This window comes from Podarcis raffonei, chromosome 14, assembly GCF_027172205.1.
Source record: "Podarcis raffonei isolate rPodRaf1 chromosome 14, rPodRaf1.pri, whole genome shotgun sequence".
NCBI classification, from domain to species: domain Eukaryota; kingdom Metazoa; phylum Chordata; class Lepidosauria; order Squamata; family Lacertidae; genus Podarcis; species Podarcis raffonei.
Window position 1 is genome coordinate 47,156,553 of NC_070615.1, and position 16,399 is coordinate 47,172,951.

Here is a 16,399-nt window from a genome sequence, read left to right on the forward strand (position 1 = left end):
CCTCGCAGGGTTGTCAGGAGGATAGAACGGAGGTAGAAAGTCATGCACACCAGCTGGAGCTTTCCGGAGGAAACTCGTGATATTAAATGTAATAAAGAAAAATAAACCTGGGCATGTTAGACCTCACAGTCTGAACAAATTCCCACTTACCACTGAAAAGGCTGACTGTAACAAGACAGCTGCAAGCTTTTTTTTGAGGTCTAATCTGGGCGCCTGCTTGGCGTCAGAATCTTGCAACTACAGAAGCCTTGTTAACCTGGTGTTGGCTGGATGGGAGGTTATCTGGAGGGAACCCAACTGGCAGAAACTTCTTCCTGAATGATCCTACCCAAACCCTGCAATCGTCATCTGAGGCCCTTCTCGGTATGCCCCCTACACGGGAAACCTAGAGGGTGGAAACATGAGACCAGACCTTTTTGGTGGTGGCCCCTTGCTTGTGGAATGCTCTCCCCAGGGACGCTCACCTCTTGCCATCATTACACAGCTTTCAGCACCAGCCACAAACATTTCCTTTTTGCCAGGCCTTTGGCCATTAATTATCTGTGGCCTCTTTGGTATACATTGCTATTGTTGTTGTTAAATAAATCTCTATGCCTATACCATACCTCTACCATGTCACCACCTACTCAACTTTTCTCTCATTTAAAAAGTTTCAAACGCCGCAACGTCTCCCAAGAGGGGAGTTTCTCCATCCCTTTGATCATTTTGGTTGCCTTTTTCTGAACCTCTTCCAACTCTACAATATCCTACAAATACATTCTACAAATATAGGCCATGGAAGTTTTGAAATATAAACTCTCTTCCTTAATGCAACAGTTTTTCTCCCTGCCACGTGTGCCCAGCCACGCATAAGAGAACCCTGGGCTGAACGGGAGCAGCCAGAACACCAGCTAAGCCCTGGCAGATTTCCAAATTGTAAAAATGTACTGTTAAGAAGAAAAGCCAAATAGAAGTTCAAAATAAGCTGTTAAAAGCAGGCAGGACCAGCCCTACAGTGGAGGAAAAGAAAAGCTGCAGCCTCAGGAACAAGAGAATAAAAAGAACCACTGGAAATATTTCATAGCAGTTAGAAAATGATACTTCACAACTTTGACATTATGGGAGTTCCAAAGAGAAAGGAGAACCATTCTTTATTTCAATTGAAGGACAAATGGCTTCTGATGGGTCTGGAGTAAATTTCTCGAGCAGAGCTGCAGGAGCAGCAGGTGTGCTGTTTCGTGGTTGCTGTCTTGCCAAACGGGTGATATGGGAGAGGGAAGAGATGGCCTCGTTTCCATTAACCCCAGTGGAAGTTATCAACACCACCCCTCTTAGCCAGAATATGGGTGGAAATGAACTTCCACGGGGCACTCTGTGAACGCGACGAAGCAATCCACCTGTAAACAAATCCTTGCGTTGTCCAGAATCGTTTTTGTCCAACTGGAAGTGCTGATTTTTGAACAGGGCTGTTTGTTCTGCTTGTGAACCAACACACATGGAAGGAAGGGAGGAAGAACAGGAGGAGGATGGATGGTTCTTTGCCTGTGTTTTTCAGTTCATGGATCCAAGGCCACTTTTCTGGGCAGCTGTCAAGTCACAACCAAACCCGCTCCGAGCATCTTAAAGGCACCCAAGACCATGCTATTGAAAGGTGCCCCTTAAGCATGTCAGTGTGTAAGACAAGAACCTCTCTTCTCCATGTCCCTAACCTGCAAGAAGTTCCACAGTAGTCTCTTATCCTCCGTGGAAGCTTCATGGAAGCTTATGAGGAGCTGAAGGAAAAACCTCCCATTACAGACAGAGGCTTTTCTTTTTGGCTTTTAGACAGTTTTCTGCCGAGTCGCGTTGAAAATACTGCAGAGCAGAGCAGGGCGAGGGACCAGCGACGAGGATTATTTCTTGACAACCTGGATGACGTCTTCATGTTCCATCAAGTGGCTGAGTCCTACTCGTTGGGGGCTGTACTTGGTGCTGGTTCCCTTGAAAGCCAAAAAACAACAGAGTTTCACCAGTCCTGGTTTGGGGGTCTCTCTGGCAAGAAGAGCGGGAGGTGCCCCTACCACTGCCCAATGCCACTTGCCAATGGATTGCCAAGGTCTCCAAGAAAGGGGTCTCTTCCAAGCACTCCCGCCCCCGGGACGAGCAGGGAAAGCAAACCCATGGCCCTCCTGCTGCTGTGGGACTCCAACTCCCATCAGCCCCAGCCAGCATGGCCAAGGGTAAGGGGTGATGGGAGCTTGAGTCCAGCAATAACTGGAGGGCTACGGGTTCTCTATCCCGGGCCTAATGGAGTCAACAGCTGCAGCAGGGGTAAGCCTTCTTTTCCCTGTTGAGAGAAGGTGGGGAAGACCACCCCTGTTTTCCTTTCGTCTTTTCGCCACCTCTTTTCCCTGTTCCCCCACCCCTTGTTGAAATTAGAGCACGTGAAATTGAGCTGGGGTGTGTGCAGGGGTCTGGAGCTGAAGGTGTCTCCCTGGGAGCTATGGGATGCTGTGATGGACACCTCATCTTGCCCCTTGAGGCTGCCACCCTATCTTTCCATGCATCCATCCCCACCTCAGTTCTTTACCTGTTGCGAGGTCAGCCCCAATCTGGCTACGCAAGAACACCCCAGCTGGAGGAGACTACAGAGCCAACAAGATCCAGCTACTAGTCTGGTAGCCCATGGGAGCCTTCAGGATGCTGCTGGACCACAACTCCCATCATCCCTGGCTATGCTGGCAGGGGCTGATGGGAGCTGAAGTCCAACACCACCTGGAGGGCACTATGACATCTGAAGGAAGCCCCCTGTATAGGGAGGTTTTTTAATGTTTAATGTTTTATTGCGTTTTCGTATATGCTGGAAGCCACCAAGAGTGGCTGGGGCAGCCCAGTCAGCTTAGGTAAAGGTAAAGGGACCCCTGACCATTAGGTCCAGTCGTGGCCGACTCTGGGGTTGCAGCACTCATCTCGCTTTACTGGCTGAGGGAGCCAGCGTACAGCTTCCAGGTCATGTGGCCAGCATGACTAAGCTGCTTCTGGCGAACCTGAGCAGTGCACAGAAACGCCGTTTACCTTCCAGTCGGAGCAGTACCTATTTATCTACTTCTACTGCGTGCTTCCAAACTGCTAGGTTGGTAATTATTAGTGGAGTACAAATAAATTATTATTATTATTATTTGACAATACCTGTGGGAAGCCCACCAGTGAAGCATAAAAGAAACAGTCCTTGCTTGCCGTGATATATTTTTACTCTGTACATGGAGGTTCTACAGAGCTGCTGTTAATAGCTCACCCATCCATTTTAGTGCATTTGTCAAATTTCCTTTTAAAAAAGCCACTAAAAGCTTCCCCTATGTTTCCTGCCTATATCACTAATACTCAGCGAAGACACCTGAGGCCTCTGCTCCACCCCACTTTCTTGTCATAGCACACTTACCCAAACCAATGCATACTTGAACTGGCTTGCTAACGTCCGGTGAATTCGATGGCACTGAAGGGAGGAAAAAAGTTCAGATGTACTAGGTGAGGCCTTGCAATCTCAGCTCCCTAAGTTTTACTTACCGTACTCCTTGCAGATGACACCCCTTATCCCTTTCCAAAGTCGTGTCGCAGAGGTTCTGAAGTGGAGCTGCCTCTTAAAAATGAGCCTGGCGTCACATACCCAATTCCTCCTGGCCAAAGTGGCAACTTCACGCTCACGGCTGTCTGCAGAACAGCTTCTCCCTTCCCCCCAAAAGGGGTCTCTTCCCCACAGTCCCCAAACCCCACAGTCCCCAAACCCGGACAATGGCTACCCTATTTCCTAGCTCAGGACATTGAAGCAATTAAGGTAACAATTGCTCCTGAAGCAGAGCTGTAGCCAAAAGGCAGAGGGTAGCAAAGGCAGTACAATCTTCCTGGACTCAATCTCCCATGACGCCCCAGGCGGTACAGTCAGTGGGCAGGGGGCTGATCCAGGGGGCCACAGGTTAGCCACCCCCACCCTAGTGTGTTTTCAATGAAGAAGACTGAATCTCTGGCTGGATGGTTTTAGCCTGGGAAGAGCTGGCGGTGCAGAGTGTGTGGAGAAAATAGCGGGGGGGGGGGGTGTGCTTCTTACCACATGCTCCACAGATGCCCCTTTCCGTACGATGATGGCATCTGAAAAATCTGGTCTCTCTGTCCGGGGCCGAGAAAAGAGAGAAAAAATAGCAAGGTCACTAAGGCACGAGAATTTCGGATCCTCCCTCCTCCCCTGAAGCCCGTATTCATTTTCAGATCTAGTTCCATCCAATCCTGCTGGCCTGTTTGTGCTACTCACGGCCTCTTTTCTTGGTGTAGATGCAGGTAAGGGCCAGGTATTCCCACAGCATCTCCAGCAGGTAGTCCAAGTTCAACTTCATGCCGCAGCTAGAGAGAGGCGGACACACACCAAGTGGGTGGCAGGGCGATAAGGACACAGAAAAGGCTTGGGCAGTGGAATCTCAAAGAGGCTCGCCTGGCACCTTAACGTCATTTCAAAACCAGGGAAATACCTTCCTCCTCTCTCCCAGGCTTTTAAAACCCTTTACATCATTTTAAACATCTTCTTTCTATTTTGGTTCCCGTTTCTCTGTTAATCAAATGGGGATCATTTTCTTGGAGACTAGGGGTGGGATGGGAGAAGATATTCAGCCTGTTTGGCTTGCCTCAAATAGTTGTCTTGTTCGTGCTGAGATTTTTAAAAAATGTGCACGTTTTCTAGAGTGGTGCTGCTCAAAGTGGTGTCTGTCTGCAAGATGTTGGTGGGATGCTACAGGGACCAAGTACGGTAGTGGTTCCTGGCACATTGGGCCGGGTGGGGAGAGGGGGGGTACACACTGCTTCATCCCATCACATAATTAGAGATGCACTTGCCCATAGGCTTCAGCTTCTAGCGAGAATAAATCTAATAAGTATTAATTACAAAAGGTATACAGGGAGAACAGAAGCCAAAGATGACTCTTCTTCCAAAGGGCTCATCATACCACATGCTCTGGAGATTAAGCCAACCGCCTGCTGGCCACAAGACACTGCGCTGGGGAGGTTCACCTTACCTGATCACAACGCTGTGGGGTTTCCGAGCCAGGCGATCTACCTCCTCCATGGAGATCTGATCGACTTTGTTATAAACCTAATCCAAAAGGTGGTGGTGGAGAAAGGAATATTAATGGTGCAAGGAGTCAGTTTCCTTCTTCTCTGTTCAGCTAAATTGAGGGCTGGTGCTAACGGGAGTTGTAGTTCGAAACAGCTGGAGGGCACCAAGTTGGGGAAGCCCCATTTGGAGTGTAAGCCTCTTGGGGCAGGGACATGCCTGATGGTGCTACATTAAAAAGTAACAGGCTTCATAAGAAACTATATGCAGCAGCTATCTTTTGTAGCTTTCCGACGATTTTATTTCCGCTGCAAGTTAATAACAGTAAGAGATCCGTCTCCAATCCAGTATCCAAAAAGGCAGGGAAGGCAACTGGTGGTTTGCTTTTTTGTTTTGGAAAACAGGCTGGTGCTTCTAAAGCTTTACAGCCCTTTTCCCCAAGAAGGGTCTTTCTTTTGTTGACCACCCTTTTCAGAGAAGAGAAGCATCTGTCCGCACAATGTCTCCACAACCATAGAGGCTATGAACTTGGATTGGTTCAATTTTTTGAATGAACTTTATTCTTAGGTTAACGGACCATTGCATGGAACTGCAGATTGCACACAGTACAGACTTCAGGCATATTGTGCTTGCTTCTTCTTCAATTTTCCTATCCCTTTTTGCCTTGTGCATCAAGTTTGCTTTGATTGTGGGCTGGAGAGCAGAGAGCGTCTTAATACTGATCTTTGTGTGACCCTCTGAGAGCCTGTCTGGCTAAAGGTTGAAGTACAAATACCATAAACAAACAGGCTTAACTGCATGAGGAATGGATGCTTTCTGGATAATACGATTCTGTCTTAGAATGCCAAAGATCTGGATACTAAGCTTATTCAAATCAATGCATAATTCACTCAGAATACCTAGATGAGAGCTCTTATAGGTAGAATAAATAATATTAATAATATGTTTTTATTTATACCCCGCCCATCTGGCTGGGTTTCCCCAGCCGCTCTGGGCGGCTCCCAACAAAAGATTAAAAACATATTAAAATACATCAGTCATTAAAAACTTCCCTAAACAGGGCTGTCTTCAGATGTCTTCTAAATGTCAGATAGTTGTTTATTTCTTTGACATCTGATGGGAGGGCGTTCCACAGGGGTGTTTGAGAACTTAAGAAAAGCCTGGAGACTCAGACCAAAGGTCTATCTAGTCCAGCACTCTGTCCCCACAGTGGTAAAACAGATGCCCATGTGAAGCTCACAAACAGGGCAGGAAGGCAATCACTCTCCCCCACTGCCACTTGTGTTCCTAAGAAACTGGTTCCCTGAAAAGAAACCCTTGCTTAAGGTGAAATACATCCCCCCCCATCCCATTCTGTTAAAAGTACAAAACTTCTCACAAGGTACTCACATAAAGGCAGGGCATGTAGACCCGGTTGCCAACAATCACGTCAATGAACTCGTCAGGTGTGCAGTCTTCCCTGAACAGAACCTCTGCATTAAATATTTCTTAGGTGAGCAGAGTCAAGGTTAAACACTTGTGTTTGTTAAGAGAGCCAGTGTGTTGTGCTGTTACGAGCATCCAGCTTGGGCTGGTGAAACTCAAGGACAAATCCCCATTTGGCAACAAAGCTGGCCAGGTAATCTTAGGCCAGTCACAATCTTGCAGCCAAACCTAGCCCGAAGGGTTGCTGCGAGGAGAAAATGTGCCTGATAGAGTCCAGTATTGTCAACGCTGATTGGCAGTGCCTCTCCAGGGTCGCCCTCATTCTCAGTCTGAGCCTACTGCTTCGCACCTGAGCCCAGCGATGTCTCAGAACCAGGACATTATGACGATGATTAAATATATTTCTATCCCGCCTTTCTCCCAAGTTGGGATTCAAGGTGGCTTACAACATTTGCAAAATTATAAAATGCAGAATAAAAACAAACTAATTAAAATACTGGTTTTCCCAGTAGTGATGTATGGAAGTGAGAGCTGGACCATAAAGAAGGCTGATCGCCAAAGAATTGATGCTTTTGAATTCCGGTGCTGGAGGAGACTCTTGAGAGTCCCATGGACTGCAAGAAGATCAAACCTCTCCATTCTGAAGGAAATCAGCCCTGAGTGCGCACTGGAAGGACAGATCCTGAAGCTGAGGCTCCAGTACTTTGGCCACCTCATGAGAAGAGAAGACTCCCTGGAGAAGACCCTGATGTTGGGAAAGATGGAGGGCACAAGGAGAAGGGGGCGACAGAGGACGAGATGGTTGGATAGTGTTTTCGAGGTTACCAGCATGAGTTTGACCAAACTGCGGGAGGCAGTGGAAGACAGGAGTGCCTGGCGTGCTCTGGTCTATGGGGTCACGAAGAGTCGGACATGACTGAACGACTAAACAACAACAAATTCAAATACATCAAAACACATTGAGAACCAGCAATTACAGCACAATTTGCTCTGACATCAGCCTAGATATCAGCATCATCTGCAACTCAGTTTCCAAATGCTTGTCTGGGCAGGAAGGTCTTAGCCTTCCAGCGGAAAGATAACAAGGAAGAAGCCAGGCTAAGCTTTCTTGGGAAGGAATTCTGTAACTTGGGAGCAGCCACAGAAAAGGCTCTGTCTCCTGTGTCACAACCAACAGTTCTTTTGATGTTGATGGGACCAAGAGAAGGTGCTCACCCGAGGATCTCAGGATCCAGGCAGGGAGGTAGGATCTTTCAGGTCGCCTGGGTCCAAACCACCCACCCTCAACTGCTCAGGGCGTTACCAACAACACTGCAAGGCACCTTTACAGCTGGTGCCCTGAATCGCTTTGCTGAGAAATGCAGCCACCAAGAATCTAAGTGAAAAAGGATACTGTACTCGTGGAGGATGAGCTGCACCAGCTTCTCGGAGCACTGAGTCAGCGTCACCATTGAATTGAAGGAGATGCCCCCTCCCTTTTTGGGCTGGAAGACAGAAAAGAGGCTTTGTCAAGATGGCCCTCAACGAGGCTGATTCAGCAAAAATGTACATTTTTAGTATACTGGACGCCACAACGTTTGCATAGGATAGCACTGCCTAATGCAAACAGAGGTGAAAGGTGAACTGCTGAGAATGGCTCTCTGGTATATCCCATGATATATTCATTTTGGTCTAAAGTGATCACTCACATCAATTTTGCACAAGCTAAATCCTTTTGACATTTGCAGATGTTCGTGTACTTTGAAACTACATTCCTGGAGTGTTAGTAAGAGTAGTAATAGTAGCAGCAATAATAATAATAATAATAATAATAATAATAATAATAATAATAATAATAATGTGATTAATGGCTGGGCAGCAAAAGTGCAAGCCCTTATGGTGACTTCAACAGTTCCTACAGTTTGCAAATATGCTCATGGGCCCAAAAAGTTTGGTGACCTTTACACTACGGGACCAAATGGGGGCAGATGTGGCAGACTTTAAGATGGCATGGGTGAATCACTAGACTGGAACACGATTGTTCTGGGTTCAAATCCAACTCAGAGCAATGGTCAGAGAGCGGCTTGCAAGAGGCCTGGACCGCTTCAGGATACAGTGGTACCTCGGGTTAAGTACTTAATTCGTTCCAGAGGTCCGTTCTTAACCTGAAACTGTTCTTAACCTGAAGCACCACTTTAGCTAATGGGGCTTCCTACACACAGCCGAGGAGCATTTCCAGTGGGGTGGAAGGAAGGTGGCGAAGAGTGGGAGGCTAGCCTTCCCTACCGTCTGTCCTGTCTCCCATGTGTGAGGTTTATTTATTGAGACACAAATAAGTCAACTTGGTGCCCAAACGTTCTTGGACCACAGTTCCATCATCTCTGACCACAGGCAACCTGGATGCAGCTGATGGGTTTGGGGACCTCAGCAATACCTGGAGGCCACCAAGCTGGCGATTGCTGTATTTATGTGTTTTGTACGGTAGGAGCTGTCAGTCCTACGATTCGCCCACCTGCGGTGCCTCACCTTGAAGTAGATGTTGGGCTTGACTTTATTCAGCCGGATTCCTACTGATTCCAGTTCCTTTTCTAACAGAGCTCTGCAGGAGGGAGGGAGGATGTGGTCATAAAGAGCCGCCAAGCCATTGCCCAAATAAACCCAGTAAAATGAGAGCCAAAATCCTCTTCCAGGGTTTCAGGAAGAGACAAATACAGCCCTACCCGAAACTGCCAGGGGTTGCACCTAGGACAGGGGTCGGCAAAGGTTTACCGGCCATAGGCCGGATCACTCCCACGGAGATCGTCTGTGGGCCGGACTGGCGCAGTGTTATGCCGGAAAGCACATCTGCGCATGTCTGCAGTGCCAGAAATTGCTTCTGCGCATGCCCAGACGCTGAAAATCACGCCTGCGCAGAAGCGATTTTCAGTGTCTGGACATGTGCAGACGTGATTTCCAGTATCTGTGTGTGCGCAGACGCAATTTCCGGTGCTGCTCGGCGAGTCCCCGCGCTGTGCCAGTTTAGCGCAGCGCGTGGGGGACTTGCTGAGCGGATGGCTCGGTTCAGGGGTGGCTTGTGGGCGGGTAAAATGGTCTTCATGAGCAGAGACTCAATCACTGCGCCACGACCCTTTCCCTTCCAGTCCAGGAAAGCGCCAAATCCTCAGGCAGATCTGCACATAATTCAACCCACGCGTGAATGCTTTGCCCTCTAGGCGCTAACCTCTGCACTTCCCCCTTTGTAGCGTCCAGCATCATGATAACGACGTCAGAAGTCCGGGCTACGGCAATCACTTGACGCCCTCGACCTTTTCCTGCGAAGGAAAGGAGAAAATGGGAGTTACTTGCCGTGACAGCAGGAGAGCAAGAAGCTGTGTAGCAGAAGCAATAGCAGAATCTCTGCTTTTTTGCATCATGCAAACAAGGAATTGCTTTCCACCCTGTCTTTTGATGCAGAAGGCTTCCCAAAGAGGCTTATTTTAAAAAATACAGCTCCATTAGTGCTGCTCCCCACTCCTCCAAACGCAGGGCAGTGCTCGGGTAGCGTCTTCTCCTCACCCTCCCCAGGCCAGTTCTCATTAGACAACTATCCCCTTTCCCATGCTGAAAATTCCTGCAATTCAGCAGCCCACTGCTTGGCTGCATCCTCCTCCCAGCAGCATCCCCCAAGGACCACAAGACTTTTCACTGTCCAAGGAGAGGGAGGGAGGAGGCAGGCCTAGCTGCACGATTAACTTGACTGCCAATCAAGGTGGGAGGAACACTTCTTAATATGAAGGGACTATGCTGCACAGAGCCAGGGTCAAAAGCAGGTGGAGCTGGCAGCACCACAAGATCAAAAAGGGGTTTTAACTCCTGTTCTAGTTCCAGCTCGCACAAGAGGATGTGATTCACCAGGCGTGTGGGGGGGTGGGGGTTGTTGCTGTTGTTTGTATTTTTATTGTTAGGCCTCATTATTATTTGTGTTGGGCCTGTAAGACAGAGCTATTCCACCTGGCTTTCAATTTGACCTTAGCCTGATCTTTTATTCCCTTTCTTTCCCTTCTCCTCCCCTTTTTATGAAGATTACCCGCTCTGGGATCCCACAGCTAATTCTCCCCTGGTCTTCTCACTGGCCCAAATAGGACTAATTTAGCCAGCTAGCCCTGGTGATCATCTAATGTTTATTGGATGGATTTCCCCCCTAAATTGATTTTTGAATTCTGAATTTATTGTTATTCATGTTTTAAACTTTATTTTATGCTGTTTTTTGTTGCACCAATTAAGTGTTTTAAATTTGTTGTTAACTGCCCTGAGCCCAGTTTTCTGAACTGGGAAGGGCGGGGTATAAATAAAATTATATTATTATTATTATTATTATTATTATTATTATTATTATTATTATTTCTGAAGACTTACTGAGATGCTTCCATTAGCTTAGGGTTCGGGGATATTTATATTCTGCTACAATTTTGTAACTGTCAGAATAAACTATGTACATATTTTGATGCTGTTAAGCCACCTTGGGATGGCTTAACTGCAGAAAGGTGCCGTACAAACAGAACGAGGATGTGTTGCTTTGCTCACTTTCGCCTCCGGTCCCCACACACCATGGGGGAACAGCCTCTGGAAGGCTGCCCAGGAGCGAATGTGCTCCACCAAGCTGAAGGAAAGGTCCCTTGTCACTGTGCAAAAGTACTACTGCCCTGGGAACCTCAATGCTGCTCTGGGCAGAATGAGACACAGGCAACAATCCCCACCTACCTTGAGCAGCTCCTTCGATGATCCCAGGCAGATCGAGAAGCTGGATGTTGGCTCCTTTGTACTGTCAAAAGACGAAAGAGAAGACCGTGAAGCGGCACATGGAGGGAGTGGGTGGTTATAATGATACAGAGCACCTCCAGCCCCTACCCCCCCCCGCCCATGTTTTGATATCCTAAGCTTACAGGTCACTTCATGCATGTTCAGAGAATGCAGCAGCTAGACTGGTGACTGGGAGCGGCCGCCGAGACCATATAACACCGGTCTTGAAAGACCTACATTGGCTCCCAGTACGTTTCTGAGCACAATTCAAAGTGTTGGTGCTGACCTTGAAAGCCCTAAACAGTCTCGGCCCAGTATACCTGAAGGAGCGTCTCCACCCCCATCGTTCAGCCCGGACACTCAGGTCCAGCGCCGAGGGCCTTCTGGCAGTTCCCTCATTGCAAGAAGTGAGGTTACAGGGAACCAGGCAAAGGGCCTTCTCGGTAGTGGCGCCTGCCCTTTGGAACACCCTCCCATCAGATGTCAAGGAAATAAACAACTATCTTATTTTAAAAAGACATCTAAAGGCAGCCCTGTTTAGGGAAGTTTTTAATACCGAATGCTGTATTTTAACACTCGATTGAGAGCCGCCCAGAGTGGCTGGGGAAACTCAGCTAGATGGGCAGGGTATAAATAATAAATTATTATTACTATTACTATTATTATTATTATTATTACAAACACACACACACGCACACCTCAGGGGATCTACTGGTTTATTTAGAACTGCACAGCCTGCTTTTTTTGCTCAGAGACCACAAGGACAGTTGAATGAGTGAAAACAATAATCTAAAACTTGTTCATCCAAAAAATGAGGAAGAGAATTGGCAGGCCTAAAAGATTCTGATACCGGAGGCTTTTTTTAAAAAAAAATCCAAAGTAGAGAGTGGGACCAGAGGCAAAAACGGACAGAACAATTAATGTAAATTTGACCTTTCTGCAGATTAGTTTCTACACCCATCCCTCTCCATCCCCCATAAAGAGGAGCAAGAGGCAATGTGAGACTTCAAGGGCACATTGGGGGTATGAAACTGGACCTATGGGGGGGACGTCCTGAGGAAAGGGGTGTGTGGCCTTAGTCTGAGGTCACCCACCACCCTGAGTAGCTGTAAATTCTGGCCTGCTGTCGGCGTGGCAACCTTCCATTTCCACAGCCCCAAGCAGGCAGCTAAACCAGGGCATTTATCAAGTCCCTGGTGGCTATCAGAACACAGCTGGTGGGCCTCCAATCTACTCTAGGTGCATTCTTGGAGAGAGGACCCAACGTTAAGGCATTAGCTTCCTAGTTTTAACATCTGGCAAACCACAGAAGGCAAACTGAAATACATGGAGCCTCCCATTCTAAAAAAACAATTCAACAGCCCCCAACCCTTGCGTTCACATAAAACCGCAGTGCGGTTTCATTCCTGCCCCAGCAGATGGCAATCCAATGGAACTGCGCTAACCTCTATGACTCCAGGAATACATGTCAATGTGGTGAATTCGTAGGAAGCCGCCTCACTCGCCGTGGAAGTCATCAAACTCAGAAAGGTGGACTGAAAGGGAAGATGAGTGTGTTAGCATTAGCAGAGGAAAGCCACCCACTTGTGTCAAATCAGCAGCCGTGCTGATGTGAACTTTCCATGTAAAAACATATTTTATTGTATTATTTGTTTGTTTGTTTGTTTGTTTGCATTTACATCCCAAGTTTTCCTCCAAAGAACTCAAAGCAGTGTACTTGGTTCTCCCATTTAATCTTCACCATGACCCTGCAAGGGAGGATAGTCTGAGAGGCAGTGACCAGTGTTCGAAAATGGCCAGGCGCATTTTGCACCTGGCTTTTGACCACTTGCAACCAAGTGAAGATGCCTGGGTACCAGGATGGTGCCTGACAACTCCAACATCTGGAGGTGCATGTCTGGGGATCATTGGATCTGGACTGTTTTCACACACTAATACCACATCCTGTAGAATTCTATTTGTTATATCAGGCATAGGCAAACTCGGGCCCTCCAGATGTTTTGGAACTACATTTCCCATCATCCCTAGCTACCAGGACCAGCGGTCAGGGATGATGGGAATTGTAGTCTCAAAACATCTGGAGGGCTCGAGTTTGCCTATGCCTGTGTTAAATTTTATTTGCGTAATCAGAATGAATTTCAGAAACCCAAATACTTTTACAGTGCATCCTGAGCAGGAGTAGTGAACAACATTATAGCTAATTGTTGTAGCTTGTCTTCATTTATTCCACCCCACTGCCCTGCTCACAGTTGTGGAGAATATTCTTACGTTATGAATGTCACCGTAAAGAAACAGAGGTCAGAATAGGCGTGGACTGACCCTGGATCAAGTGACTTTTCTTCTTTAAGTTCTCAAAGCTCTTAATCCAGTCAGATGTTTAACTGAAAATCAATCACAGTCCATCCATCCTTTGAAAAGTAAGACTTTAGAGCCGTCTTAGCCCCAAAATGACAACTAAACATTCCATTTTGGTGACTATAACCTTGGTTTAAGGAGCCGTTTGGTGCCTAGCTTATATATCTGAGTTTCTAACACTGCTGGGGAGAGTCCCAAATGCTAGACAGAGAGGTCTGCAGGGACAGATTTAGCCCCTGGATAAAGGCTCCCGTGCTAGAGGGGGATTTTCCACCGGTGGCAGATGACACAGACTGTGACTCCATGAGACAGGTGTAAAACCAAATTAAATAAAGGTTTTATTTCAAAACAACAAACAGCAAAGCTTGTGGGTGTTTTGCCTGCAGGCAAAGTTCAAACTGCAGCTTTTCTCCTTTTGTAGTCATGGCCAGCTGCAACCAATCAGCCCAGAGCTCACAAAAACTGTTCTTAAAGGTACAAACATCTTTATTGTTTCTGTGCAGAATGACTCCCAACATCCCGACCCCAGAATTATAAAATTGAGGGTGAGACTTCATTTAAAGCAAGGGTGGGGAGCCTGTGGCCCTCCAGACTACAGACGCCCGTCGTTTCTGAATCCTGGCGATGCTGGCTGGGGTTGATGGGAAGTGCAGCCCAGGAACATCTGGAGGGCCACAGGTTCCCCCCACCTGCTTTAAAAGGAAGCACACCAAGTAACAGACACAGGAATAGGAATTCTCCAAGTGTCACTGACCTTACCCACAGAGGGGAAACCAATCAGCGCCACCCGCGCATCTCCAGATTTCATCACATCAAAGCCTTCGCCTTTGCCCGCCGCCGATTTGGAAGGCTCCAAAAGCTGAGCTCTGTACTTTGCAAGCTTTGCCTTCAGCAAGCCAAGATGGTACTCGGTGGCTAGAGTGGAAATAGAAAAAGTAACACACACATACATGACTAGGAAACAAAATCAGTGACCGATGAGTTAGTGCACCTGTACTATCCTAATGGCTCCCTCTCTGTTCCTCTTGCCTAGCTCTCCAACCTGGTCACCCAGAGCTACTGTTTCCCCTTTCTAAAGGCAAAAAGCACCTCCGGCGGTATTTCTGTCAATTACTCAGCTGGGCTGGGGAAAGGGATAAAGAGCCAGATTTCACCGCACACTAGGTATGAACTTTAAGAAAACGAAGAGCTTCAGGCTTTTAACTGTTACCCTGTGATAGTTTCTGGTTTGTTTACTTTTATTATGTATTTCGTGTTCTTATTCTGTGTTTTAATGTTGTGAAGAGACCTGAAATCAGTAACAAAAAATTCCAGGGTTACGAATCTCAATGCACCGTCCTACTCCCCCGCTTTTAAAAGTCCCCTAGCTACCTTGCAACCGCACTTGTTTTCCCTCCCCAAATGTATTATACCGAAGGGGGGCACAGAAAGTGCTTAAGCAAAATAGCGATAATGAAAAGACAGTCCTGGGCAAATAAATGCAACACACTTGGTACACAAACTTTGCATGCAGGTGCTGTAGGAGCCCATCTGAAGAGCCGCCCACCCCCAACCCTGCAGTTCATTCCCTCCTTAATAAATCTAATAAATAAAATAAATCCACACCCTGCCAACCCCGCAAAAACAGCCTCAACCCTCTGCCATTGCCCAGCCCAGGACCTTAGAGTTCCTATTATTGTTTTTAACCCTCTCGGGGCAAAAACTCAGCAGGCGAAGCTTTTCAACCAAGAAAAGCTGCACCTGCCGAACTTCTGCCTGCCGAGCAGGCGCTTCAAAGGCCCCAGTCAACGGGTAGCCTCTTCCATTCAGCCGGCGCGTCCTAAGGAGGAGCCAAACCTTTGTTCTTCTGGGTCCGGGCGATCTCCTTCTCGATCTCCGCGATCTTCTCCAGGATCCCCATCGTGGCACTCCGGGACGGGAAGCGCAGCTGGCCAGGGAAAGCAGAGAGGGAGCGCTGACCCGGAAGTGTTGCAGGCAGCCGCCTCTCACACAGGAGGTGATCTCGGATCGGTGCGACGCGCTTTCTTGTCCCCTGCGCCAACCGAAGCCGGCGGCTTTTCCGTTCCGCGCGTCGAAGAGAGAGAGCGATAGTTAGTTTACACCATGGGTAGGCAAACTGAGGCCCGGGGGCCGGATCCGGCCCAATCGCCTTCTCAATCTGGCCCGCGGACGGTCCGGGAATCAGCGTGTTTTTACATGAGTAGAATGTGTTTTTTTATTTAAAATGCATCTCTAGACGAGTTATTTGTGGGGCATAGGAATTCGTTCATTATTATTCGTCCATTCCCCCCCTTCAAAATGTAGTCCGGCCCCCCACAAGGTCTGAGGGACAGTGGACCGGCCCCCTGCTGAAAAAGTTTGCTGACCCCTGGTTTACAACTGAGAAGGGCGCCGTATCTGCGTGGAAGGAGCTGCGGAGCCCAAGACTGGACTACCTTGCAGGGTTGGTGTTGGCTGCCTCTCCCTCAGCGGGTCTTGCTCTGCGTCTCAGGGTTGCTGTTGACCCTGTCCCTCACCCTGGGCTAGGCAAAAGGGCGGGGTGAGTGAAGGATCTTGTCTCCCCACCCACCAGAGAGAGAGAGAGAGACGTCTTGGAAAACTTTCCCAAACCTTAGGGAAGCAAGTCTTTGCTAAGAGTGAGTGTCAAAAACGTATAGTTTTTTTTAAAAGCTGCGGTAGAGGATCAGACTCTTAATCGCAAGGTCGTGGTTTGGAGGCTCACGCTGGGAAAGAGATTCCTGCATTGCGGCGGGTTGGACTAGATGACCCTCGTGGTGTCTTCCAACTCTACAATTATGTGGTACAATT

At 47.9% G+C, this 16,399-nt stretch overlaps 1 protein-coding gene across 2 annotated transcripts; it reads right to left on the reverse strand.

Moving 5' to 3' along the window:
- Nucleotides 1-1,108: 1,108 nt before the first annotated feature.
- DRG2 (developmentally regulated GTP binding protein 2) lies at nucleotides 1,109-15,562 on the reverse strand. Of its 2 annotated transcripts, XM_053364902.1 has the most exons (13): nucleotides 15,428-15,562; nucleotides 14,346-14,506; nucleotides 12,682-12,771; nucleotides 11,198-11,258; nucleotides 9,678-9,768; nucleotides 8,984-9,056; nucleotides 7,872-7,962; nucleotides 6,443-6,540; nucleotides 5,016-5,092; nucleotides 4,262-4,350; nucleotides 4,061-4,119; nucleotides 3,398-3,451; nucleotides 1,109-1,958 (listed from the first exon to the last, which is right to left on the reverse strand). In XM_053364902.1, the coding sequence occupies exons 1-13, from the start codon at nucleotides 15,489-15,491 to the stop codon at nucleotides 1,872-1,874; spliced, it is 1,095 nt and encodes a 364-aa protein (XP_053220877.1). In that variant the 5' UTR covers nucleotides 15,492-15,562; the 3' UTR covers nucleotides 1,109-1,871. The 2 variants fall into 2 exon arrangements, with proteins under 2 accessions (XP_053220877.1, XP_053220878.1); XM_053364903.1 differs by lacking the exon at nucleotides 15,428-15,562 and having other exon boundaries at nucleotides 14,351-14,458.
- Nucleotides 15,563-16,399: the final 837 nt, after the last annotated feature.

Excerpts from the sequence above, each read along its gene's own strand:
- DRG2 (XM_053364902.1), bottom strand. The coding sequence starts at position 15,491 with ATGGGGATCCTGGAGAAGATCGCGGAGATCGAGAAGGAGATCGCCCGG. Across the intron at positions 7,963-8,983 it reads AGCCCAACATCTACTTCAAG|CCCAAAAAGGGAGGGGGCAT; the intron begins GTGAGGCACCGC and ends TCTGTCTTCCAG. Across the intron at positions 1,959-3,397 it reads TCAAGTATGCATTGGTTTGG|GGAACCAGCACCAAGTACAG; the intron begins GTAAGTGTGCTA and ends TTGGCTTTCAAG.